This window comes from Anabrus simplex, chromosome 1, assembly GCF_040414725.1.
Source record: "Anabrus simplex isolate iqAnaSimp1 chromosome 1, ASM4041472v1, whole genome shotgun sequence".
Classification (NCBI taxonomy): Eukaryota; Metazoa; Arthropoda; class Insecta; order Orthoptera; family Tettigoniidae; genus Anabrus; species Anabrus simplex.
In genome coordinates, this window is record NC_090265.1 from 90,419,214 (window position 1) to 90,446,810 (window position 27,597).

The 27,597-nt window shown below is 41.9% G+C and overlaps 1 protein-coding gene across 2 annotated transcripts; it reads right to left on the minus strand.

Moving 5' to 3' along the window:
• Positions 1-323: 323 nt before the first annotated feature.
• LOC136861857 (proline-rich protein HaeIII subfamily 1) lies at positions 324-27,251 on the minus strand. Of its 2 annotated transcripts, none has more exons than XM_067138850.2 (4): positions 27,094-27,251; positions 15,810-15,880; positions 10,766-10,924; positions 324-662 (listed from the first exon to the last, which is right to left on the minus strand). In XM_067138850.2, the coding sequence occupies exons 1-4, from the start codon at positions 27,103-27,105 to the stop codon at positions 386-388; spliced, it is 519 nt and encodes a 172-aa protein (XP_066994951.2). In that variant the 5' UTR covers positions 27,106-27,251; the 3' UTR covers positions 324-385. The 2 variants fall into 2 exon arrangements, with proteins under 2 accessions (XP_066994951.2, XP_066994950.2); XM_067138849.2 differs by having other exon boundaries at positions 27,088-27,251.
• Positions 27,252-27,597: the final 346 nt, after the last annotated feature.

Sequence of the window (27,597 nt, forward strand, 5' to 3'; positions counted from 1 at the left end):
TGCTTTACGTCGCACCGACACAGATAGGTTTTATGGCAACGATGGGATAGGAAAGGGCTAGGAGTGGGAAGAAAGCGGCCGTGGTCGTAATTAAGGTACAGCCCCAGCATTTGCCTGGTGTAATAATGGGAACCACGGAAAACCATCTTCAGTGCTGCCAACCGTGGGGTTCGAACTCACTATCTCCGGGATGCAAGCTCACAGCTGTGCGCCCCTAACCGCACGACAACTCGCCCGGTAAACTGGTAGGATAAATAAATAAATAAATAAATAAATAAATAAATAAATAAATAAATAAATAAATAAATAAATAAATACCAACGGATCGTCTACGTAATTTTATTGAAATTGTATCTTACAAAGCTAGGTGTAAAGTATTTTAATCTTAGAAGAAATTCTGCGGTCGGCCAGGATTAGGCCGAACGGGTGGCCTTGGTGGTTGCGGTCTTCCTGGAGGTGGTCTTTGGGGCGGTGGAAGTGGTCTATACCCGTTGTTAGGTCTGCCTGGTTCTGGTCGAACTGGGGGTCTGGGTGATGGTCGTGCCGGGGGACCAGGTGGACCAAAAGGAGGCCGAGGCCGGTCCATGTTCCTCTGAGGACTTCTTACCGGTCTCTTGCCATCTGGTCCTGGATTCAGAGGTATGGGCCGCACGCCAGCTATACTGCAGTCAACATAAGAAAATGACATTTATATTACATTAGTTAAGAATGAAGTCATACTTTCGAGTGTCCACCTAGTTAAATGTAACATAAAACCTTTCTAACATGTCAAACACACAATTTCAGTATAGATTGTAAATACACATCTGAGGATATTCTTGTAGAACGAAACATGCCATTTTTGTATAATTGTGTGTATATTTTTTTATGTTGTAGTGTTATAATTTATATAGAAATTCTGTGTTTGACATAATGGAAATATTTTATGTTACATTTGACATTTATATTTCATGGAGCAAGTGTTAAACCTCAAATATCTAGGATACGTAATAACAGAGGATATGCGATGCGCCAGTGAAACAGAGAGTTTTATAAATTACATACTCATGTAAATAAGAAATGCCACAGAGCATTACACATATTACTTTGTGTGATATGTCACAAAACACTTGTCATGGAAACCAGTATCACGCCTCGTCAGTGATACTTACGCCATCTGTGACAGTTAATAGTGGATCGGTTGAGGATCCAACCAGTCTTCCGGCTGTGGACAGAACATTCATACATGTGGGATTATTTTTGTTTTTAGACTGATCGAACTTCACACATTTCTTCATGGATTAACTATACGTTGGTTATACAATCGCTATTACAAGAATTCCGGGTGGAAAAGGAAACGGGTAACGTTTGTGCGAAGATTTTGCCCAACCCTGAGGATGACGGAGAGGTAAACCAAGACGTCACATGTCTTCTAGGAGGTGTGGCTTGCGACGTTGCGCACTCAGAGGTCACTCCCAACTCCATTTTTTCGGGAACGGATTAAGATGTTTCTATAGTTAAACACTCTGGCTATACTAGCTTTTCCTATTCAAGGAAAACAATTAATTAACTGTAGTTTAATTGCGATGAAGTGTGAAGTGTGCACGATGTAATCCCACCCCAATAAATGGCATTTAATTGTTTGATCAGCGCTGACAATAACTCCAAAGGAACGGGTTTTCAAACGCCGTTTCGTGTCTGATAATCATAATTATTTAATGGCAGGTTATTTTTACTTTGGTTTCTGAGGATAACAATTATCATTATTGTTCCGGGGTATCTGTGGAACGCAGAGGTGAAAGAAGGTGCCGGGGTGAATGGGTCTAACTACAAAATCAAAGTTAATTTAAAACTGTAACAAAGGTTATATTTTTTCTTTTTTAAAACAAAACCAACAAGTAACAATGTCACAGGTATCGGTAGCAAAAATAAGTCTAGTAAAGACAAGATTGGTGTTATAAACAGAACTTGGGCTTCAAGTCCTCACTTAACAATTCCTGAGCTACACAGATTTACAAAGATCACCATTTTATGTAAGGGCAGAACACCCCTCAATACATGGAGCACTTGCTCCCAATTTTTAACTTCAAGCCTCCCAGAGGCACTTTTACAACACTAGAAAAGAGCTGACACGCTCTCAGTTTTTCAAGCCTATTCAAGGCGATATCAGAACCTTACAATTACTTGCCATCAAGGCACAACTTACAAAAATGGAACGGGGGTATTTCGTACCCAACCTACAGGGCCTTCGTGTAAAAGAAATAACAGTTAAATAAATGGCCCGAACACAAAATGAAAGGAGGCGAATGTTTGCACTCCTCGATGTAACTTCTTAAAACCTAAAGGGCACTAGGCCGATGACACAGGGGTTATTCCCAAACTATGGAGGTGACTCGTATAAGAATAATTTAAGACATTAAGGAAAGGAAGAAAACCAGTTACAAAACGTAGTCACCTCAAACCAATATGAAGGGGAGTTCGAGAGGGTAAATCACTCTCTATCCCCGAATTACAGTTACAGATTTTAGGAAATTATCACATTAGCCGGCAGAACTTACATTTTAGAGAAGTAGATTACATATTAAAGTTTCGGACCTATCCCTCGGGTTAAACTGCGGAGCTAGCAAGAAATAAAGATGTTAAACGGCCATTACCTTGCTGAAGAACTGCTGCCTGATGAAATAGGCACCTTCCGCCTCCTGCTTCACATACACACACTTAGATGTTGATCAAGTGGCCAAGAGCCATGAAAATCCACAGTTTATAAACCCTCCGGGAAAGTTCGAGACCTTTCATGAATAATCAAGCCACACCTTCTTACTTTTATTGGCTAGCGTAAAGTTACAGACCAAATCGAAGAAGAAGCCTGTAATAGGCCGAAAATTAATTACAGAAATTAGAGATTGGCTGAATTCAAAACTGGCGGAAAGAAAAGATCAATATTGCCAACCCAAAAATGAATAAACATAATTTAGTAAAGAACAAACTTATGAATACAAAATTTCTTCAAATAAAGTTCTTTCACTTCGCACCAGGGTGCATGATCATAGTTGTTGTAGTGACATCTGTTGCAGAGAGTCCAACTTCTTGATAAATGGTAAACAAAACGCGTAGAATTTTATACAGTACTGGAAACTTCACAATCACAAAATTAAGGAGGTGACATCTTCTGAGGAAAAGTTTATGTAGATCTAGTTCCAAGTTCTGTGTTTCTCCTGTAGAGGAGTTCTAATTGGCGCAAGATTTAAATGTGAGGCGTAGAGGTGTACCGCCCGGTACAATTACTTTTATTATTATTAGTATTAGTAGTATTTAACAGGGCCTATATTGACAAAAATAAGGGTCATTCTTTGTTACAGTTGTTGAGCGCGATGCCATTTGATAATGAAGTCATAGTCGAGACCGCTAACATTTCAGCCAGACCTCGCACACAAGAATTACAAAGAAACTGGAGAATTTGACCCTCAGTGAGTTGACATACACATTACGTCCGTTGCCTTGAAGGAGGGAACCCCACTGTCGGCAGCCCTGAAGATGGTTTTCAGTGGTTTCCCATTTTCACACCAGGCAAATGCTGGGGCTGTACGTTAATTAAGGCCACGGCCGCTTCCTTCCCACTCCCAGCCCTTTCCTTTCCCATCGTCGCCATAAGACCTATCTGTTTCGGTGCGACGTAAAGAAACAAGCAAAAAAAGAAAAAAGAAGCCTTGAAGAAGGCGTGTGGTTCCGTCCTTCATTACCCTCTCCCTTCATTGTCGAGCCAGTGGGACGTGTGGGCAGGCGGGGAAGCAAGTGTCTTCCCCTCCGCGTGTGTTTCGTTCACGCTAGATATCCTCGTACTTCCGTTTCCTCCACCTCCCCTCACTCTTCAGATGTGTGCATGTGTTAACACGTCTAATGAATGTAACCAATGAGAGAGAGTGTGCAAGCAGGTACTTGGTGGTTCTGAGGGCTGTACTAATTTATTGCCTGAAATTAATATTTCTGGCCACAAGATACTAAAGATTTCGAGTGTACAATGTAATAACTTATATGTACTACGAAATAATGAACGTTAAGGAAACCCTTCCAACTGTAAGTCTCCGATCTGTTTGAGATTTGGTACAATGCGTTATGCTTTATTCAGCCATATCAGAATTAGATGCCCAGTCGTATATTTACCACCTGTTTTGGGGTGTCAAAGTTGGCTCATTTAAGCACCGCATAGACAGGAGTGAGCGGTGGGAAGCAGGTTTACCACTTTTCACGAGAGTTTAATCCTGATGTAAACACATAGACGGAGCACCTTGCCTATCCACGTGGATATGGACGTAGTTGATTGGAGAAGCAACCGTCGCATTCACTCGACTATATGTGAGCTCGAAGAAAAGTAGTACGTCGCATTAATGTTATTTTATTTTAATTTATTACATTTAGAGAGTTTGGAATAGCACGTAATCAAATTAAAATATGGTTGTCATATGTACCGGTATATAGATATGGTTTTGTTTTAATGAAATGAAAAATGAAATGGCGTATGGCTTTTAGTGCCGGGAGTGTCCGAGGACAAGTTCGGCTCGCCAGATGCAGGTCTTTCGATGTGACTCCCGTAGGCGACCTGCGCGTCGTGATGAGGATGAAATGATGATGAAGACGACACGTACACCCAGCCCCTGTGCCAGCGAAATTAACCAATTAAGGTTAAAATTCCCGACCCTGCCGGGAATCGAACCCGGGACCCCTGTGACCAAAGGCCAGCACGCTAACCATTTAGCCATGGAGCCGGACTTTGTTTTAATAAAATAGTGATTAAATAACGGGAAATGAAGGCACAAGGCGTGGTGTAATACAGGAAGACTTCTCGTAGTGAGGGAAAGTCCCAAGCTGTACAGCGTGGAGATGTGTTGGATCTTGCAGCAGCAGTCAGTATTCATAGTGAGAGAAATGGAGCAAGAGGTAGGACCATCGCGTGTAGTGAAGCACAAAAGAGGAAAACCGCTCAGAAGTGACCATAGGCACTGCATTGTGAGTGTGTTCAATTAACTAAGTGAACAGAATCCAGATTTAGTCGTTTATTTAGAAGTTCAGATCTTCGCACTGTTGTCCTATGTGATGCACAGCCCTGTACGTCCGAACACGAGACGTTGACGGGGTGGAGGTCGGTACTACACGCTCAGCGAATCACAACTCATTCTTTGGCGGAGGCGTGGACATTCCATGTTTACATCAGGATTAAACTCTCGTAAAAGGACATACAGAGGTGGCGAAGTAATGTGTGTGCGAGAGAGAAAGAGTGAGAGCGTGACAAATGTTCTGACCGGCCGGCCCGCCTCTACCTGCTTCCCACCGCTCACTCTTGTCTATGCGGTGTTTAAATGAGCGAACTTTGACACCCCAAAGCAGGTGCTAAATATACGACTTGGCATCTAATTCTGATATGGCTGAATAAAGCATTCCTGGTAAAGTAGTTGTACCAAATCTCAGTCAGATCGGAGACTTACTGTCGGAAGAGTTTCCTTGTTAGCCTATTTGAATTTACCTTGCCGTCGTTACATATATTGTACTTCCCTAGTACAGCGAACCGTTTAGGTGTATACCGCACCACCTTGTACGAGTGGTTATTTTAACAGACGTCTGTTTGTCAGGTCATCAGCCCAGAGGCTGGTTGGATCCTCAAAAAACACCACCAAAGAGAAACAGCAAAACACGATGGCAGTGCCAAAATGAGGCGTACAATGCAAGATGAGGAGTGAGGTAGTTTGCCATTGCTTTCCTCATTGAATCAGAAAGTGCATTTCCAGCACGACTGACCCTGTGAGCAACACCTTTTGTAACAAACAGACACAATGGTCGTGTTCTGAATGTCGTAACTCAGCATTATTGACACAGCCATAGATGAGACTGGGACTTCGGTGGAAGCTATACTTTACTCTGGGCTGTGCCAAAAATAGATGGAAAAGTACGGCATCCATCACGAAATGTAGCAGGCGGTTTTAACAGATACTGCTGGATAATCGTTCCAGTTGTAACCGTTAACGATAAGTGCTAAGCTTCGGAAAAATATCCCGAATATTCAAGAGAGTTTAGCAAAGTACGCCACCATGGCTACTACTAAAATGTTTTCATTCCTCCCCTGAAGGGGTAGGCGGGCCTACTAGATGGTGACGCCGTCTCTCAGGCCACGAGATTTGTTGCGGCGAAGGAGGTGTGGGGAGATGGTGACAGGGTTGGTGGCCGTGGCCTATACTACGAACTGTCCCGGCACTCGCCTTACTGCAGGAGAACGGAAAACCATTCTCAGGACAGCCGATGGTGGGGACCAGTCCCTCTCCGCCTTACGAATACAGAGGCGTAGAGCCACAGTAGAGCCGTGGCTACCCCTACTCTGCTCGATTGGATGGTCGGAGTCCAGAGCTATCGGGCCACGAACAAGCCCCAAACGGCCCACTCTGCATCCGCGACACACCACTGCTCATTATCACACCACCTCTTTATCCCTGTCACCCTTCCAGTCGTCACACATTATGCTATGTAGTGGCTAATGGTGCCCAGTCGACTGCAGGTAGGCGTTATCTATTTCGTACATTGTGCATTTTCAATATTAAAACTATAACATAGCAGTTATTTATATTTCTTTTCGTCGTCTTGCAATGATGTCAGTGATATCAAGAACAATATTGTTCGACTCATGAAAGACCCAAAAATGTTTTTCAGGCTAGACCCGATCGAAGTCTTGGTTTCGTATCTTTGAGGACGGAGAAAAGTCGTTTACATTCTTAAGTGGACCCAAACATCGATAACACTTTGACTGCTTCTCGATTAAGTCGAGGGAAATTCAGCGAGGGAAAGGAACGATCAAATTCAGACAGATACCTCTCTGCGTAAAATATATCGTTGCCGAATATTACACTTAATATAGGAGTTATAGTTCCAAGTGCTGTGGTATGCCTGTTGCGTTTAGAGATAATAGCCTCACAAATTCATCGAACACGGGACGCATTTCAGCGATGTTCTGAAAGAGGAGTTCGCCGTTCAGAAATATAAATAAATAACTCAATATGCTTTTTCGTTAATAATCTTACTGTAAACTGGGAAACCACTTGCGCCCTCTTTCTCTCTCTCTCTCTCTCTCTCTGACTTAGCCGCAACCACAAATCTTCCCCTTTTCCCCACCCGCTCTTCGAAGTAGGTGCCACGATTCCACTGTGCAGTGTACAGTGGCATAACAGCCTCCACATATTCGATGTGTACCGTGCGACGGCCATGTGTTAGGCAAAAAAGAGGATGGGCATACTTCACTACGGAATTCCTTCTTTTTTCTGCTAGCACGACGGCTCCATAACCTTCAACCTTAATTCTTTACTTTTTCTCAATTTCTATAACAACTGCATGCCGTTCCTGACGCCAAATCTGTATGGGCGTGTAATAACTATTGCGTGTTCACATGGTGGTTGATAGTTCTTTTTTTTTTTTTTTTACAATTAATTTTACGTCGCACCGACACAGATAGGTCTTATGGCGACGATGTGAAAAGACAGGGCTAGGAGTGTGAATAAATCGCCCGTGGCCTTAATTAAAGTACAGTCCAAGGATTTGCCTGGTGTGAAAATGAGAAAACAGTCATCAGGGCTGCCGACAGTGGGGGTTCGAACCCACTATCTCCCGAATGCAAGCTCACAGCTGCGGGACCAACGGCCAACTAGCTCGATATGTGGTTGAATAAAAGGACATATTATGTACTCAGAAAAACACAAGAACCTACTCCCCGAGCAAGAAGAATTCACCATACGCAGTTAAAGTACCGCGGTACAGCTGGGAATCGAACCCGGGCCCTCTGAACCGAAGGTTGACAATTCAGCCAAGGAGCCGGACCAAGTAGACTCCATAACTATTTCTATTAAAAGTTTTGTACCTTTTATGGCCAATGCACGAAATACATAACTATTTTGTGGCTCAGACGATAGACATGTTGGCTTTCTTAGCCATACTGGCAGGCTCGATCCCGGATCAGTCCGGTGATGTATTCCCCCCGTGGGTGCGGCGGTAGAATATCCTCGTCCTGTCGTAAGAGGCGAATAAACGGGGCACTAGGAGTTCTCAACTTGAGAGTGTTGGTTAATGACCATGGTTCGCCTAGCTGAGTCTGGCAGTGCTTCCACTTACACAAGAACCTCGCTTATCCGGCCCTCATTAATCCGGATCTGCGGTTTATCCGGATCGAAAATTAAACAAATGTACTTGTGCAGAATTTCTTTTACGGCGTCGACTCTTATTGAAGGACAGGAATTGGAAGTAATTCGGCCACTGTCTATCAAAGGTACCGTCCCGGCGGTCGCTTGGAATTGAGAATGGGAAACCGTGGAAAACTATTCCCAGGACGACCGAGGTGGAATTCGAACCCACGCTCTTCTAAATGCAACGCACTATTAATTCACTGACGGCGAATTCGAAAATGAAACTGGCGCTCCATCAGAAGAAGCAATAACTCATGGAGAGGCAACAATGCAGCTTGACAAACTGATGGCCTATTTAGAATCCTTGACTGAAACCACATCCGCAGAAATGATATTAGTAAAACGTCTTCGTGATCGTGCTGCGCGCAAACGCTATACAAATGTAAAACAGAAAAAAAGACTCACACATTATTTTAGTGCATAAAACAGAGTCGTAAATGTAAGAAACGTGTTCTTATATTTTTTTGTACAATTGGAAAAAAAATATTACTGTACAACTTATGTTAATAGATTATAAAACACGTACTGTATTTTTCTTTAGTTTTTCGGATTATCCGGATTTTCGATAATCTGGATCAGTGTCGGTCTCACTTAATCCGGTTTAATGAGGTTCTTGTGTACTTGTGTCAGGCTCCTCATTTTCACTTTTCTATCTGACCTCCCTTAGTTAACTTTTGTTCCCTTCCGACCCCGATGGTGTCAGGTTTGCGGGGCCTAGGAAGTCTTTCATTTTCACATCCTTCGTGGCAATTTCATATATATATATATATTGTTAGTACATTCATTCGTCGAAGTGGCGGCTCCTTCTATTTTCCTTCCCATTAGTGAGAAGAACGCGTGTTTACCCAGTTGTACTTTCTCTTAAACAACAATCACAACCACCATCACCACCATCCGGTTGTCCTTGAAGGTACTCAAATACGCCAGTCTCATGTGGGTGGGTTAATTGGAAGTATAAGAACTGCGGGACAAACTTCTGGCATATCAATGTCTCCGAAAACCGAAAACGTAGTTTCTAGGACGTGACACCAATACACCCTTCCACTAAGAAAAGTCTTGGACAGAATAAAGTTCGCTTTGGATTGGTGAACACCGTACCAAAAATTTTATACTCGCGTGTAAAACTGGCGCCGGCCTCTGACCGCTAGGCTCCGTGCTTCAAATTACGGTCACTCCATGTGAGATTTGCGCTGGACAAAGCAGAGGCGGGACAGGTTTTTCTCCGGCTACTTCTGTTTTCCCAGACATCTTTCATTCCAGCAACACTTTCCAATATAATTTCATTTCAACCGCCAGCCATTAATCATTGACCCAGAGAGGAGTGCGACATGCTTCTGCAGACGGCACACTTCCTATCCTCGCCGCTAGATGGGGCTTTATTCATTCCATTCCTAACTCGGTCGAATGACTGGAAACAGGCTGTGGATTTTCATATATAACACCATAATGTCACTTCTGAAAATAATTAGCATGGTGATAATTGCTGTCTTAAGGACAAAACAACTCAAGGAAACCGAGGATTTTTTTTCCAACCCTCGAAAAATGAGGGTACTCAATCGGGTAAAGAAACTGTAGTCTCGAAAAGCGAGATAGCGATATCCACTTGTCCGGGAAAACCTTGTTACGTGCTCGTGCGGCTGCCAGCCGCCTGGAAAGCTCTTTCGGTCCTGAAAGGAATGAGTGAGTCAGGCAGGTGACCTCGCGGCCGGCCTAAGGGATGTGATGGCCTCTCCCCGTATTGTGTTTTGGTCTGGTGTCTCCGTGCATTTTCTGGAAGGTGAAACTAGAATGTTCCTATTTTATTATTTTCAATTTACTACTACAGTCCACCACTACTACACTCACTCTACAGTTATTGGATAGCGGCGACCCTCCTTTTATATACCTACTGATGTGATTCTAGTATCTTCTGGATGCTTCGAGAATAGGAACTATCAGCTTGCATTCATGAGAAAGTGCGTTCGAACCTCACTGTCGGCAGACTTGACGATGGTTCTCCGTGGTTTCCTATTTTCACTCCATGCAATTGCTAGGGCTGTACCTTAAATAAGGCCACGGAAAACCATCTTCAGAGCTGCCGACAGTGGGATTCGAACCCACTATCTCCCGGATGCAAGCCCACAGCCGCGCGCTCCTAACCGCACGGCCAACTCGCCCAGTCCCGGTCTAGAAAGCCAAAAAATAACGGTCGAGAGGATTCGTCGTGATGACCACACGACCACTCATAATCTGCAGGCCTTCGGCCTGAGCAGCAGTCGCTTGGTAGGCCACTGCCCTTCGGGGCTGTTGCGCCATGTGGTTTGGTTTGATTTGGTCTAGTTTGAGAAGGAAATATTACAGTAACCCTACATAGACTTGTCTGTGTCGGTGCGACGTAAAACAATTAGGAAAAAAACCCAGCGACAACAACAGATTTTGGGGCATAGGTTTCTCTGGTTCCAAGTTTTAAGTTTCTAGGGTGTCTAGAAGTGCCGAATTAATTGATGTTCATTTTCACTTTTAATCTTTACACGTCACTAAATTTGACTTCCATTTGTAGGTATACATTTATTAGAATAAGTCTTGAATCTTACCCAAGAGGTGGTGTCTGGGTACCCACGGGCTGTTTGATGTCGAAAGTGTCGTCCACGGGTTTGACATCCCTCGTTCTTCTATGAGGTTGAGGAGGAGGACGAGGAGGAGGCGCCGGTCTTGTGAGAGGCTGTCTAGAACGCGGAGGTGGTTCATCTCTCCTGAAACATTCGAGGAAGTTTATTATCATGAATATAAGTAAAATAAAGTTATGTAATTTTGTGGAAAACAAAAATGATATGATGAGAACAATGTGACAGAAATATTTACTAAACGGAAAACTGTGTAATGTAGTTGATTGAGTGCTCACCTCCTCTATTCAAGATTATGGAACTGAATTATAATGCAATCGTTCGGTATTTGTGTTAAAATACGACAGACCCCTGTCAATAAATTTATTGGCACGATACGAAACTTCTTTCCAGGGAACGCTCCTAGACTGGGAAGTGTCTTAAAACGTATATTAGTTGTAGGAATGCTATATTTACCAGGCATTTATACCGGTAGGTGCTCAATGTACTAGAATGACATACATAGACAATCTGTGTGTTCACTACCAGTACGCTTGTCCTGAATACATTACAATTAACCTGATTTCCACAAGTATTTGCTAAAATGACGTATGGCTTTTAGTGCCGGGAGTGTCTGAGGAAGAGTTCGGCTCGCCAGGTGCAGGTCTTTAGATTTGACTCCCGTAGGCGACCTGCGCGTCGTGATGAGGATGAAATGATGATGAAGACGACACATGCACCCAGCCCCGTGCCAGTGGAATTAACTAATTATGGTTACAATTCCCGACCCTGCCGGGAATAGAACCCGGGACTACTGTGACCAAAGGCCAGCACGCTAACCATTTAGCCATGGAGCCGGAAAAGTACTTGTTGATGTGAATTAAGAAGAACACATATTCGTTTTAAAGATATGAACAGACGATTACTTTCTCTCATTCTTAAAAATCCACTGAGAAATATTCACCAAATTTGTTGGAAAATAGCAATATAAACCCGTTCACTACTGCAATTACTTAGAACACCATGTCAATTCTGATCGCTATGGGCCATACCCTGTAAAATTTGGGTTTCAGCTTAGTCCGCTAGTGCTTTAGTCTTGTAACAGATTATTTTAAACGATCTTTCCTGTACAGTCTTTATCGTCCAATTCTTGTTCCTCATCATCATCTTCATCCCCGACAGTTTTAGGATTCAGTAAGTCATCAATGATCTGCATCTGGGACTGTCTTCCAGGTGGCAGATTCCCTATCAGTTGTTTTCCTAACCTTTTATTTAATGCTTCCAACGAACTTGATAAATTGTCCCAACCTCTTATTCCCCGTCCTGTAAACGAATATTTCCCCTAGTTTGTCGTCTTCAGTTCCAACTTCATCATCATATTATGATCTTTCCATACGTTTAAAAGCTATACCACCGAGCTCGATAGCTGCAGTCGCTTAAATGCGGCCAGTATCCAGTATTCGGGAGATAGTAGGTTCGAGCCCCACTGTCGGCAGCCCTGAAAATGGTTTTCCGTGGTTTCCCATTTTCATACCAGGCAAATGCTGGGGATGTACTTTAATTAAGGCCACGGCCGCTTCCTTCCCACTCCTAGCCCTTCCCTGTCCCATCGTCGCCATAAGACCTATCTGCAACTAACTGCCACCCCCGGAGAACCGGGTTCGATTGCCAGCTCTGCCACGAAATTTGAAAAGTGGTACGAAGGCTGGGAAGGGGTCCACTCAGCCTCGGGAGGTCAAATGAGCAGAGGTGGGTTCGACTCCCACCTCAGCCATCCTGGAAGTGGTTTTCCGTGGTTTCCCACATCTGCTCCAGGCTAATGCCGGGATGGTACCTAACTTAAGGCCATGGCCACTTCCTTCCCACTTCCTTGCCTGTCCTTTCCAATCTTCCCATCCCTCCACAAGGCTCCTGTTCAGCATAGCAGGTGAGGCAGCCTGGATGAGGTACTGTTCATCCTCCCCAGTTGTATCCCTCGACCCAAAGTCTAGAGCTCCAGGACACTGCCCTTGAGGCGTTAGAGGTGGGATACCTCGTTGAGTCCGAGAGAAAACCGACCCTGGTGGGTAAACAGATTAAGAAAGGAAGATACAAAAATAATACGAACATTCATTTGCAAGAAAACCATTTAAAATGTGTTTTATTATTATTTCATTCATTCATTCATTCATTCATTCATTCATTCATCGATGCGACCATACGTGGGCCACATTTACACAATCTACCTGCCCATTCTATCAAGCAGAAACGCCCTTCTCTTTGCACTGTCGCCAAAGATCCTTAGGGCTTTGTCTTCTCCTTTCTCACCCTTCGCGGAGATGTTCCGTTAAAATGTTGTTCTGTCCTGTATCTCTTCCTCCTTGACACCCACTTCCACTAGGTCCTTGTGCACCTGCGCAAGCCAACCAGACTGTTTTTTCCACTTTTCTTGTAATAATGCTATTGGCTGTACGTCCCACTAACTACTGTACATTTAACGGCTTTCGTAGACGCATAAGTGCCAAAATTTAGTCCCGCAGTTCTTTTACTTGCCAGTACATCTATCGACACGAGGTTGACGTATTTGAGCACCATAAAATACCACCACACTGAGCCAGGATCGAACCTGCCAAGTTGGGGTCTGAAGGCCAGCACCTCAACCGCCTGAGCCATTCAGCCCGGCCACTTTCCTTGTAGAAGGAGTATTCTGTTGACCAACATTTTTGATCCATCCTTTTAATGTGTCCATAAAAGGTCGATGTCCTATTTCTCATCGTCGTCTTAACTTTATGTATTGCAAGAGACTATCCTCATTTTTCCGTATTGAAAGTCTGTCAAAGGAGAACAATAAAACTTTGATTTCCATGGTTTTATAGAGTTCCTGGTTCGATCTCAACCGGAAAGTGTGTTGGTCATTTTGCGACTTCTTTGGACCCAAGATTTTTTAGAAAGAATTCTTTAAAAAGAAAGGTTTGAGCCTACCACCCTTGCCAGTGTTTCTGCTCCATCTCCATTCAAGCCAAATTAAAACATTACCACAAAGTGGTCAGAACCGAGTTCCGTTTTGGAGCAGGAACCATGACAAGGGTGGTAGGCATAGTCAGGAGGTCATCTCTGTAAGCCTCCACCCTCTCTTTTAATACCTCCTCTTTATTTCCATTGGGAGTGAGAATTTCACCCAGGTATTTGCATTTATGAACGCGATGGATGTCCCCAAAATGAGTTATGATTCTGTTCGTGTCATGTGATTTGCCTGAGTCTATTCTTCTTCTTAATCTGCTTATCCTCCAGGGTTGGTTTTTCCCTCGGACTAAGCGAGGGATCCTACCTCTGCCGCCTCAAGGGCAGTGTCCTAGATCTTCAGACTCTAGGTCGGGGGATACAACTGGGGAGGATGACCAGTACCTCGCTCAGGCGGCCTCACCTGCTATGCTGAACAGGGGCCTTAGTGGACGATGAGGGGATTGGAAGGGATAGACAAGGAAGAGGGAAGGAAGCGGCCGTGGCCTTAAGTTAGGTACCATCCCGGCATTTGCCTGGAGGAGAAGTGGGAAACCAAGGAAAACCACTTCCAGGATGGCTGAGGTAGGAATCGAAACCACCTCTACTCAGTTGACATCCCGAGGCTGAGTAGACCCCGTTCCAGCCCTCGTACCACTTTTCAAATTTCGTGGCAGAGCCGGGAATCGAACCCGGGGTTCCGGGGGTGGCAGCTAATCACACTAACCACTACACCACAGAGGCGGATATTATTATTATTATTATTATTATTATTATTATTATTATTATTATTATTATTATTATTATTATTATTATTATTATTATTACAGACATAATATGAGCTTTTGGGCTTATACCGTGTCAAGAAAACAAGGTGAAACTCTTTACGTTTTACAGAGAACTTTGCTCCACGTCTTCAGAAGAAAATCTTGACTGTCCACGAGGAAGACTTCTCCAATAACGAGGGTTTGAATTTAAGAATACTTTACCGTTGGAGCTGTAGTGGTACGCTCATTCGTCACCAGGTGGCTCGCTGTATGCTGGCACAGCGCTCCAAGCGGGAGCTGACGACAACATTAAGCCCTAGTTAAGATGTTCTATCAGAGCCTCAGCGGCTTAGGTAGCAGCGCGTCGGCCTCTCACCTTGGGTTCTGTGGTTCAAATCCCGATCACTCCTTGTGAGATTTATGCTGGACAAAGCGGAGGCGGGACAGGTTTTTCTCCGGGTACTTCGGTTTTCCCTGTCATCTAACATTCGAGCAACACTCCGCACTCTAATTTCATCTGTCAGCCATTAATCATTGCCTGCACAATTCCCATCCTCGCCACAAGATGGCGGCTTCATTCATTCCATCCCTGACCCGGTCACTGACTGGAGAACAGGTAGTAGGTTTTCATTTTCATAAGATGGTCTATCACACAATGTATGCGTGAGAAGTAACAGATCGGACAGTCCGGCCCCGTGGCGTAGGGGGCAATGCGTCCGCCTGTCGCCCCGCGGCCCCGGGTTTGATTCCCGGCTGGGTCAGGGATTCTTAATTGTAAATGATTAAAATCCCTGGCCAGGGGACTGGGTGTTTGTGTCGTCCTTAACGTTCCTTTCCTCACATCAACACTTTACACTTCCGCAATTACAATTACAGGCAGGTTCATAACATATTTTGCGAGTAGTTGCGAAAGATCTTTAGAGGTCGTCACCACGAACAAATAGCATTAAGAAAAAGAAGGGAAACACACACAGGACATCAGACAAAGAAATAAATAGAAACTAATAAAGTAAAATGAAACGAAAGACACCGGTATAGAATCGAACAGAGCTGAAGAATGGAAATAAAATATGTGGAGAAAACCAGAGGATGATAGTGATGTGAGATGGTGTGGGAGGGAGGGGAGGGGATGCATAGCTGGTGTACACGCGATGAAAGTATGACACTTAACACGTAACACATAGCTTGGAATGAACTATAAACCTCAAATAAATTATTTGATTTCTAAACTCTGTTAGCCATCAGACAACTCAGAATTTTCAGATTTTCTTTACGTAAACTGCACTTACCTTGGGGGTGGTCCAGGCACTGCTACTACAACAGCCAGCACGATGAGCAGGGTCGTGAGATAGGGCAGTATCTGTGAGTACATAAAGAAAGAAATGTAGAACATATCATAACTGTTCCATTATAAATTCCGTTTCTGGTAGTTTTACGTCCTATGCGCACATACTACACACATCTATCCTATTAGTTAATCCTTGAAAGCAGCCGACTCAGTGGTTCACGATAACTTCAGTGCGAGAACTGAAAAGAAATCAGTAAACCAGGCGAGGTGTTTACATGCAATTTACAAACGTGTGTGCAGTCAAATTTGAGGAGTAAATTGCATGAAAACATTGCGGTTATAGACCATATATGGGTTATCAGGACCAGATTTTCAGTATGCGTCAATTGATTGCGACAGGAGGAATGGACAGTTATACACAGTTCAAAAAATTAGGGAAACATGTTTTTGAACGTTTGTCATGCTCCAAAAAACGATACCTCACACCCAGATAATATTACCAACTAAACCTTTATTCTTTACCCTATAAGTATACAAAAGAACATCGATGGATTCGCGTTCATTTTCAGAACACAAACGGAAATGTCCAAATAGGGGCAAAAACAAAGTGATAACAGTCCTCCAGGGTGGATTTTTATCACAGTTCGAGAGCGTCAGTATGGTGTGTGTCCTCTACGGGCATTTGTCACAGCTTGGCACCTACGTGGCATGCTCCGTATAAGTCGACGGAGGACACGTTGCAGTATCAGGCTCAATTAGAGAGAATCTTGGAGAGTCTGTGGTGGAACAGGACGCCCACGAACACTTCTGTCAAACCTATCCCATACATGATCGATAGGATTAAGGTCGCGACTCACTACTGGCCATTCCATCTCTTGAATGTCCAGTTCTTGCAAGACAGCTCTGGTGATGTGCGCTACATGAGCCCTGGCATTGTCGTGCATGAGTACGAATTCAGGACCAACACCGTATGCAGCAACCAACACATGCTGTAGCAGTATCTGCTCGGTGTACCCCGCAGCGGTAAGATTACCACGGACGACGACAAGATCCGTACGGCCATCAATACTGATGCCACCCCACACCATCACAGAACCTTGTCCGAATCGGTCGCCTTCCTGGACAACATTTGGCATGTACTGCTCACCACGGCGTCTCCATACACGTTGACGTCCATCACGCTGTGTCAGGGGAAATCTGGACTCGTCTTTGTACAACACAGGTCTCCATTGGCGAAGTTGCCATTTGACGTGGGTACGGGCAAAGAAAAGGCGAGCTACGCGATGTTGCTGCGTTAAACGGGGCACTCGAACAGGACGTCTGGGTCGTAAGGGCACTTTTCTTAACCTGTTCCTTACTGTCTGGTCAGACACCGTGACTCTAGTGATCCTCCTGAGGTCTTGTTGCAGTTCTCTCGCAGTTGCTGAACGACGCCGCAACGCACAGATGGCCAGACATCGGTCATCCTGTGGGGTTGTTATGCGTCTTCGGCCTGGTTCAACCCTCCTTGTGAACTGGCCTGTCTCATTGTAGAGATTCCACAGGCGTTTAATAAATGACGGAGATACATTGAGATTCACAGCAACACGACGAAAAGTCCATCCTTCCTGGATCAAAGTGACGGTCCTTGTGACTTGAACCTCGTTAAGATGTCTCATGTGGTACGCTGTTTTACGTACAACGTGCTCAAATGATCGCAGTAGTCTGTGTACCTCACAACGACACACGGACGCACCGCTATTCACTTTGTTTTAAGGGGTCACCTGACAGTTTAATGCATAGCTACGCCTACAGATGGAGTTTAACTTCGATTTGATATACCCTGAGTAGCTAAGGTCTCAAGGTATGCTGTACGACCATTGGAACCCCATCCACCAAATTAACATTCACATACCAGACGTTAGAAAACATGTTCCCATAATTTTGTTGAACTGTGTACTTATGTTTTGTAGAAGTTGAGAATGCATAAGACAGAGTACCAAAGGGGGAAAAAAAAGTTGGTCATATTGAGGGATTATGGAATCGGGGTTTTATGCAGAAAGCCGGGCCATAATGAGAATTGGTTCTTGGCTGAAAGTGGTTGCAGCTGTTAGGCAAGGCCTTAATATTTCATTCTTATTATTCATAGTGTACAGTCGTGGATTACTCAAAGGTGTACAATAGTAGGGAGGGATTCAGCTGGGTGTGTAGTGGGAAGTTTGAGCTATGACTTGGCCTTAATGGCAGACTGCGTTGAAAACTTGCAATGGAATTTGGAAAAAATCAGCAAATATAATTAAAAGCTTTTTCAAGACTAAAATGACGACGGTTGGGAAGAAACCTAAGAGCATTAAATGATAGGTAGGAAATACACAAGTAGAGAAGTTGGATCTCTTCAGGTACTGAAATGAATGAAATGAAATGGCGTATGGCTTTTAGTACTGGGAGTGCCCAAGGACAAGTTTGTTTCGGCAGGTGCAGGTCTTTTCATTTTACTCCCGCAGGCGACCTGCACGTCGTGATCAGGATGAAATGATGATGGAAACGACACATACACCCAAACCCCGTGTCAGCGGAATTAACCAATAATGGTTATAATTCCCGATCCTGCCGGGAATCGAACCCGAGACCCCTGTGACCAAAGGCCAGCACACTAACCATTTAGCCATGAAGCCGGACTCTTCAGTTACTGTTCTCCTGCGATAGTTGTAGGGTAAGTAAAATCGAGTCAATGACAAATGTCTTCATATGGTTATAAGGGTATTTAATGGTCGTAGTAAGAATGAAAACGATAATGTGTATGAGTCACTGGTGAGGCCCCATTTAGAGTATGGTCCCAATGTATGGGAACCACTTCAGAATTACTTGATTCGAGAACTGGGAAAGATCCAAAGGAAAGCAACACGATTTATTCTGGGCGATTTCCGACAAAAGAGGAGTGTTACGAAAATATTGCGAAAGTTTTGGCTAGGAAGACTTGGGAGTACGGAGACGAGCTGTACGACTGAGCGGTATGTTCGGAACTGTCAGTGGTGAGATGGCGTGAAATGACATTAGTAGACGAATATTCTTGAGCGGAGTTTTTGAAAGCAGGAAAGATCATAATAGGAAGACAATGTTGGAATTCAAGAGGAAAAATTTGGACTAATATCCCTTTACAGGAAGAAAAATAAGGGATTGGAATAATTTACGAAGGGAGATGTTTGATACATTTCTAACTTCTTTGAAAAAATTTAGGGAAGACTAGATACATAACTGATGGGGAATCTGCCACTTGGGTGGATCAGTGGGGATTGATTGATTGATTGATTGATTGATTGATTGATTGATTGATTGATTGATTGATTGATTGATTGATTGATTGATTGATTGATTGATTTAGTGATCTAACATGAAAATTAAAATCCACAGCCTTTTTTCAGTCATTTGACCGGGTCAGGAATGGAATGAGTGAAGCTCCCATCTAGCGGCGAGGATAGGAATTATGCCGGCTGCCGAAGCCTGTCGCACTCCTCTGGGGCAATGATTAATGACTGACAGATGAAATGATATTGGAGAGTGTTGCTGGAATGAAAGATAACAAGGAAAACCGGAGTACCCGGAGAGAAACCTGTCCCGCCTCCGCTTTGTCCGGCACAAATCTCACGTGGAGTGACTGGGGTTTGAACCTCGGAACCCAGCAGTGAGATGCCGGCGTGCTGCCGCCTGAGCCACGCAGGCTTAACATTATTACTACTATTAACATTTTACATACGCACATCTGTCTTCATTATTGAGCGTTATGCCTTTCAGTATTCAGTCTACAAGTTTCTCTGATTTATCCAATCCTTCATTTTCAACTAGCTCTTTGAATCGTTTGATTCCAATTATACTATCTCTTATGAAAGTCCTTGTAAAATAAAGTCATATATGAAATAACAATATACTTTTCTTCATTTAAACATTCGATTCTAACTATTTTCAATATGATAGACCCTATATATTTCTACCTGAAAATTACATTAAACAGTTTTCAGAAAGTACGTGCGTAGACTATTAAATACTGTTTGTGACTATTTATCTCTCTCTGTGGGTCAATGTTCGAGTGTCGGCCTCCGGATCCCAAGGTCGCGGGTTCAAACCCGGCACAGGGGGGGGGGGGGGAGGGGAGGAATGTCATTTCGATGCTCCATGTTGTACGATGTCGGCATTTAATGTATCTTTGGCGACACATTTCCTGTTTATCCGACAAACTTGATTAAAACTTAGCCATAGACGCCCGCGAGTAGGATTCGGTTTATTCTGTCGTCTAGAAATAGAAATATACTTATTTAAAGTTAATTACAAGTAGGACCAGAGGTCCCTTTGGCTGTAACTAACTACCACTTTAGTTTAAATGTATCAGTTAATATACACAATCTAATAAAAAGAATACATAAAAAACGTAAGATACATTTTCCTACTGAGGATATAAGAATAAGAATAAGAATAACAACTCAACATCTAAGAGATTACAATAATACTTTTACCATTTCATACATATAGACTATACTAACAAGGAAGAAAAGGCATAAGAGAAACCTAAGAATTTTAATGCCGAGGATGAATTGAGAATAAAACTGAGCATCTAAAATGTACCTAGGAGATTACGATATTTCGTACTGTTTAATTAATTTGGTGAAAATTCACTTATATGGCTTAATAAGTGGAAAGGTCTAGTAATCAATCAATCAATCAATCAATCAATCAATCAATCAATCAATCAATCAATCAATCAATCAATCAATCAATCAATCAATCAATCAATCAATCAATCAATCAATCAATACTGACCTGCTTTTAGAGCGGTCATCCAGGTGGCAGATTCTCTATTTGTTGTTTACCTTGTGCTTTCTTGTATAATTGCAAAAAATTTGGAAATTAATCGAACATTTCCCTTGGTAAATTATTCGAATCCCTAACGCCTCTTCCTATAAAGGAATAATTGCCCCAATGTTTCCTCTTGAATTCAAACTTTATCTTCATTTTATGATACTTTCTACTCTTAAAATCTCCACTCAAGCTCATTCATCTACTAATGTCAGCTCTTCACTGACAGTTCGAAATATTCCGCTTAGTCGAGCAGCTCGTCACCTTACTTCCAAGTCTTCACAGTCCGAGGTTTGCTACATTTTCGTCTATATTTTCGTAACACTACTCTTTTGTCCGAAATCACACAGAACAAATCGTGCTGCTTCTCTTTGGATCTTTTTCCAGTTCTCGTATCAAGTAATCCTGGTGAGGGTCTCGTACACTAGAACCATACTCTAACTGGGGTCACACCAGTGACTTACGCCTTCTTCTTTACATCCCTACTACTACCCCTAAATACTCTCATAACCAAATGAAAAGATCTGTAACCCCTATTTACAGTATTTACAGTCCTCATTAAGTGATTACTCCAATGTAGATCTCTCCTCATATTAACGCCTAGATACTTACTGTCATCCCATCAACACAGGAATTAAAACTTCATCTATTTGTGAAATTTACAGCCTGACTTCTCACGCCGTTAACCATCTTACCATTGCCTGCTGTCCATCTCGCAACTTTGTCGAGATCTTTCTTCAGTCGTTCACAATCCTGTAACTTGTTAATTACTCCATACTGCATAACATTATCCACAAAGAGCCATTATCTGTGATTCCAGTTCCTCACTCAGGTTATTCATATATATAAGAAAACACAGAGGTCCAATAACACCACCTTGTGAGAACCCCTCTTAATCATTATCCGTCTTACTAATAAAAAGTCCTTATACAGTCGTTTAACTCTTGTTTAGTTAAACAGTGAATAAACCCTGTATAAGCGTTTTACATTTTTCTTACTAATAAACGAGGTATACGCATTGCATTACTATACAGCACGTATACACTCGTTCCAAGGCGTAGGAATCTCTTCCTGCAGTTCACTGGCGTATTTTGCACGTTCACCGCCTTTATGATCGCTTCTGCTGGTTATCTACGAGCAAAACTTTCCGGAAAGTCGCACAGTAGCACGGCATATCGAAAAGGCAGTGGCAACACTAAGTGAGACAGCTGGAAATTGGCTTATACTGATATAAACATTTCTTCAGCTTGCTTGTGTCTTGAACGCCAGAAAAAGAAATGGGAAGGCTTAAGAAAAGATCAATAGCTCCTAACTGGGATAGTACGGAAAACACAAGCAATTGTAATTGAATCGGCGAGTTGAAAAGGGTACACATTCCAAAATCCTTAATTTTCAGGAGAAAGGAAAACCTGTTTTGTAGCTAAACGAAAGGTTTGATCAAAAAAGTTTCTATTAGGCATTTATACATCATATTTCTGCGTATTCAACTACAAAGTATGGAAATCATATTACGTACCGTATGGTTTTCAAGTTATGCCATTTTTTATCTCGAGCAATGTGTCCCATTTTATAGGTACCGGTACTCAAATTTGAGAAAGATCTTTGTAGGGCCAGATAATGTATAATAAACTCGCAACTTCAAAAGTCTATTAAGCAGGAGGCCTAATACATTATTACACAAACATACGCCCAACCATCATTTCTTTTATAACTTAGTTACTCATTGTCATTCCATGAGACAGCTGGAAATTGACTTATATTGATATCAACATTTCTTCAGCTTGCTTGTGTAATGAACGCCAAAAAAGAAATGGAAAAGCTAAGATCAAAAGCTCCCAACTGGGGTAGTACGGAAAACATAAGCAATTGTAATTGAATCGGCGAGTTGAAAAGGTTTCACATTCCAAAATCCTTACTTTTTAGGAGAAAGGAAAAACAGTTTTGTAGCTTAAAAGAAAGGTTTGACCAAAAAAGTTTCTATTAGGCATTTATACATCATATTTCTGGATATTCAACTACAAAGTATGGAAATCATATTACGTATGGTTTTCAAGTTATGCCATTTTTTATCTCGAGGAATATGTCCCATTTTATAGGTACTCAAATTTGAGAAGGATCTTTGTAGGGCAGATGATGTATAATAAACTCGCAATATCAAAAGTCTATTAAGCAGTAACACATTATTACACAAAAATACGCCCAACCATAATTTATTTTATAGTTATTCATTGCCATTCCGTCTCTTTAAAGTGTTTTACTTTACGAAGATGTCTAGCGTCCATAACCTCTGAACGGTGTATGTCTTCTATGTTTAAAATATCGTGAAGATCATCAACGTTATCGTCCATTCTTTCAATGTTAAATGGATAAGTCGAATATTTCACCACGATTATATTACTGTAGACAATAAATACCACGAAAATAAACTGCTCACTCGTTTTTTTTCCGCTACTCGCTGCTATACAACGCTTATACAAGGGTCCTGGTCTGTATAAGCAATCCAATGAATAACTATAACAGATGTATACACAGGAGGCTTATACACGGTTTATTAGTAACGAATTTCACATAAACGGCGTATAAACCTTGTATAAAAGTTATACACCGTTTATTAGTAAGACGGTATATGTTCAGCAATCTATTTCACCTACTCTAATTCTCTGAGTTCTAGTTTGGACAAATTTAGTAGGCCTAGACTAAAATGGAACTTAGGCGAGCAGGCAGTCAGATGGTATCACATTAAAATCCGTGCGCACGGTAGCTGAGGACGGTAGGGCCTAGTTGGACATAAATATAATGTACTGATAGAGGAGGCGGCTAATAATGGCGAAATACTGAAATTTACCTATGATAATAAAGATATTTATAAACATATACAAAAGTTGAAAGCTAGAAAGGCAGCTGGGGTTGATAAGATTTGATGGGATATGTTAAAGGCTGCAGGTTGGTTTACATTGTCATATCTGAAATATTTGAATACTGTTTGCATGAAGGAGCTAAACCAGATGAATGGAGAGTTGCCATAGTAGCCCCAGTGTACAAGGGAAAGGGTGAAAAACATAAAGCCGAAAATTAAAGGCTAGTCAGCGTGACATGTGCTCCTTGTGAGCTCTGGGAAAACATTCTTTCTGATTAAATTGACGCGTTTGTGAAATTACTGACTGGTTTGAAAGAAACTCATTTCGGCTTTAGGAAAGTTTATTCCAGTGGAGCTAAAATTATAGGATTCCAGAAAGATATAGCAGATACTGTATTTTATATTCAGGAGGTCAAATGGACTGTATCGCTATTGACCAAGACAAGGATTTGATAGGGCAAATCATGGAAGATTACTGACGAAAATGAGGGCAAATGGACTAGACAAAACATTTCTAGAAAATAAAACTCAGAGAATTAGAGTAGGTGAAGTGTTATCTGATCCTGTAATGATTACGGCGAGGGTCCTACAGGGCACTATTATTGGACCTTTATGTTTCCTTATATATATAAATTATACGATTAAAGATATGGAATCACAGATAAGGATATTTTCGGATGATGTTTTACTGTGTAGAGTAGTAAATGAGTTGTAGGATTGTAAGTGACTGCAACAAGACTTCAACAATTTTGTGAGATGGACATCAGACAATGGTATGAATGTAAATGGGATAAAAAGTCAAGTAGTACGTTTCACCAAGTCCTCTCAGTTTTAATTATTGTGTTGATGAGGTGATAGTACCTCATGGGGAACAATGCAAGTTCTTAAGTGTTAATATAAGAAATTATCTTCATTGGGTTAGTCACATAAATATGATTGCAAACAAAGGTTACAGATCTCTTCGCATGGTTTTTACGGTATTTAGGGGTTGTAGTAAGGATGTAAAGGAGAGGGCATATAAGTCTCTGGTAAGACCGCAGTTAGAGTATGGCTCTAGTGTATGGGACCCTCAGCAGGACTCCTTGATAAGAGAACTGGAAAAAAAATCGAAGGAAAGCAGCACGATATGTTCTGGGTGATTTCCGACAAAGGAGTAGTGTTACTAAAATGTTGCAAAGTTTGGACCGGGAAAACTTGGGAGTATGGAGACGAGATCCTCAACTATGTGGTATGTTTCGATCTGTCAGTGGAGAGTTCATGTGGAATGACATAAGTACAAGAAAATGCTTGAGTGGGGTTTTTAAAAGTAGGAAAGATCATACTATGAAGATAAAGTTGGAATTCAAGAGGGTATATTGGGGCAAATATTCATTTATAGGACGAGGAGTAAGGGATTGGAATACATTATCGAGGAAAACGTTCGAAAAATGTCCAAGTTCTCAGGAAAAATCTAGGTAAATAATTGCAAATAAATGTAATTTTGAGGTAAACAACTGAAAGGCAATTGGCCACCTGGGTGATATTCCTAAGTGAAGATCACTGATGATTGATTGATTGATTGATCGATTGATCGATCGATTGATTGATTGATTGATTGATTGATTGATTGATTGATTGATTGATTGATTGATTGATTGATTGATTGATTGTTACGAAAATTTTCTGGCTAAACATTCAGGACACATTCCTCGCACATAGAGGAAGACAGGATGTTATATGGATATGGGTCCGAAAACGCATTTCTTCCGTGTAGAACACGTTTTCTTCAACTCTTTCTAGTACATTAATAATGGAAAACACACAGGACAGGACAGGACAGAACAGAACAGAACAGAACAGAGCAGAACAGAACAGAACAGAACAGAACAGAACAGAACAGAACAGAACAGAACAGAACAGAACAGAACAGAACAGAACAGAACAGAACAGAACAGAACAGAACAGAACAGAACAGAGCGGAAGATAGAATAGACGAACAGTTGTAGACAAACATTTTAAAAAAACGGACAGTGGACTTAAAGTTTGGGATATGTGATTTCAGCTTGGAAATGACTTCAGGACGGATGGACTAGAGCGAACAGACATCTCAGATCAAGCATAGTACAAACTGAAAAGTAACAACTTCAAGGTTTTTTTTTTTACGTCGCTCCGACACAGATAGGTCTTATGGTGACGATGGGACAGGAAACGGCTAGGAGTGGGAAGGAAGCGGCCATGGCCTTTGCCTGGTGTGAAAATGGGAAACCACGGAAAACCATCTTCAGAGCTGCTGACAGTGGGGCTCGAACCTACTATCTCCCGAATACTAGATACTGGCCGCACTTAAGCGACTGCAGCTATCCAGATCGGTATCAATGGTTTCATAAAGAACGCAGGCCGAACAGCCGATCGGCGGAGGAAAGAAGAGAAGGAATGCAGCGATTCTGGGCTGCTAAAAAAGAAAAAAAAAGAAAAAAAGAAAAAGCTTCCAGAATTATGTTACTAGTATTTTAATGGGTCTCTTATGGTCCGAAACAAACTTTAGTAGTAGTAGTAATAATAATAATAATAATAATAATAATAATAATAATAATAATAATAATAATAATAATAATAATAATAATAATGAGGAATTTCATATGCGTCATAATTTTAAGCTCTACGAACATATAGAGAGGCTCTCTGATTGTGCTAGGAAAAGGAGAGGAGCTCACTATGGCCGTATAGTAAAACTGCCTCCCAAATCACCTGTTCATCCTGTGGCAGAACAAGAAGATTCGTACAACTTGGATGACAGAAGCTGAGAAGGACATTAAAGAACTGAGAATATCAGATCTCAAAACAGACGGTCTGTACGACATACCCTGAAGGAACTTTATGAATTAAAAAAAAAAAAAAAACGGAAGAAAGGTACCCCATGACCGGCATAAAACGCTTCAATACTGCGCAGAGATCAAGGCACAACAGTTGAACAAGCGTGGTCCAAAGTAGGCCCATTCGAACCAGTAATAATAATAAGAAGAAGACGAAGAAGAAGAAGAAGCAGAGGAGGAAGAAGAAGAAGAGTGGACAGTCAATTTAGAAGGCGAGCTAATCAAGAACTGTATATCAAGACAGAGAAAATCTCAGACATCGTACGGAAAAGAAGGAGCGTATTCTTCGGACATTCCTGAGAACGGACCAGGGGAACACTGCAAATAATACAATTCTTCCGTGAACAAGACAACCAAAGTACTCTGGATCCAAGAGATACAAGGGGATCTTGAAGAAATGGGAATACAGGAACTACAGATATACAAGAGAGTGCTTTCAAAATATTAAAAAATCAGGCTTGCACAGGTTTTCAGGACAGAACTAGGCTCAGAACAAAATCATCATGGCCAGAAGTGCGAAGAAAGTTGTAAAATATGAGAGTGAAAGAATACTGGACAAGGAGAAAGACCAGAAGAAACAAAGCTGATACGAATTAACACGGTCCTCAGAAGGCCAAATGATGATGATGATGATAATAATAATAATAATAATAATAATAATAATAATAATAATAATAATAATAATAATAATAATAATAATAATAATAATAATAATAATAATAATAAAAATAATAAATGCTCACCCTTACCTTCGGCGTCATTCTCTGCTACTGACCACTTGCGTATACCGTGTCGATATTTATACTGTCCTTATATCCTATCTGTATTCCTAGAAGCCCTATGACAGGAAAGATGTCGTTCTTCAGTAACCAACAAGTTGTTTCTTGAGATCACTGTGTGAGGAGTTCAAATAACAAGAATTCTCTATGTAAGTCTCATGTTCTTATACAAGGTCACGAAGGACAATTAACGAAAATGATGTCATTTCTTAGCACCCATCGTTGGCTTTTAGACTGAAGGACGGATCACTTGACATCAATATGTGTTTAAGCATGCAAATATATTAGTCTACGTGTAATAGTTAGCGCTGTAGCACAGAGATATTAATAACATTATTGGTCTCACTAACTACTTCCATTGCTTTCAGCGACGTCGAGGTACCGGACCCGCAGGATCTCTTTACATGGTACCGAGTGAGTTGGCCGTGCGAAGAGGGGCGCGCAGCTGTGAGTTTGCATTTGGGAGGTAGTGGG

Coding starts and splice junctions, on each gene's coding strand:
- LOC136861857 (XM_067138849.2), bottom strand. Junction 10,925..15,809: donor GTGCCTGGACCACCCCCAAG/GTAAGTGCAGTT, acceptor CGAATGTTTCAG/GAGAGATGAACCACCTCCGC. Junction 663..10,765: donor ACCCAGACACCACCTCTTGG/GTAAGATTCAAG, acceptor TGTTGACTGCAG/TATAGCTGGCGTGCGGCCCA.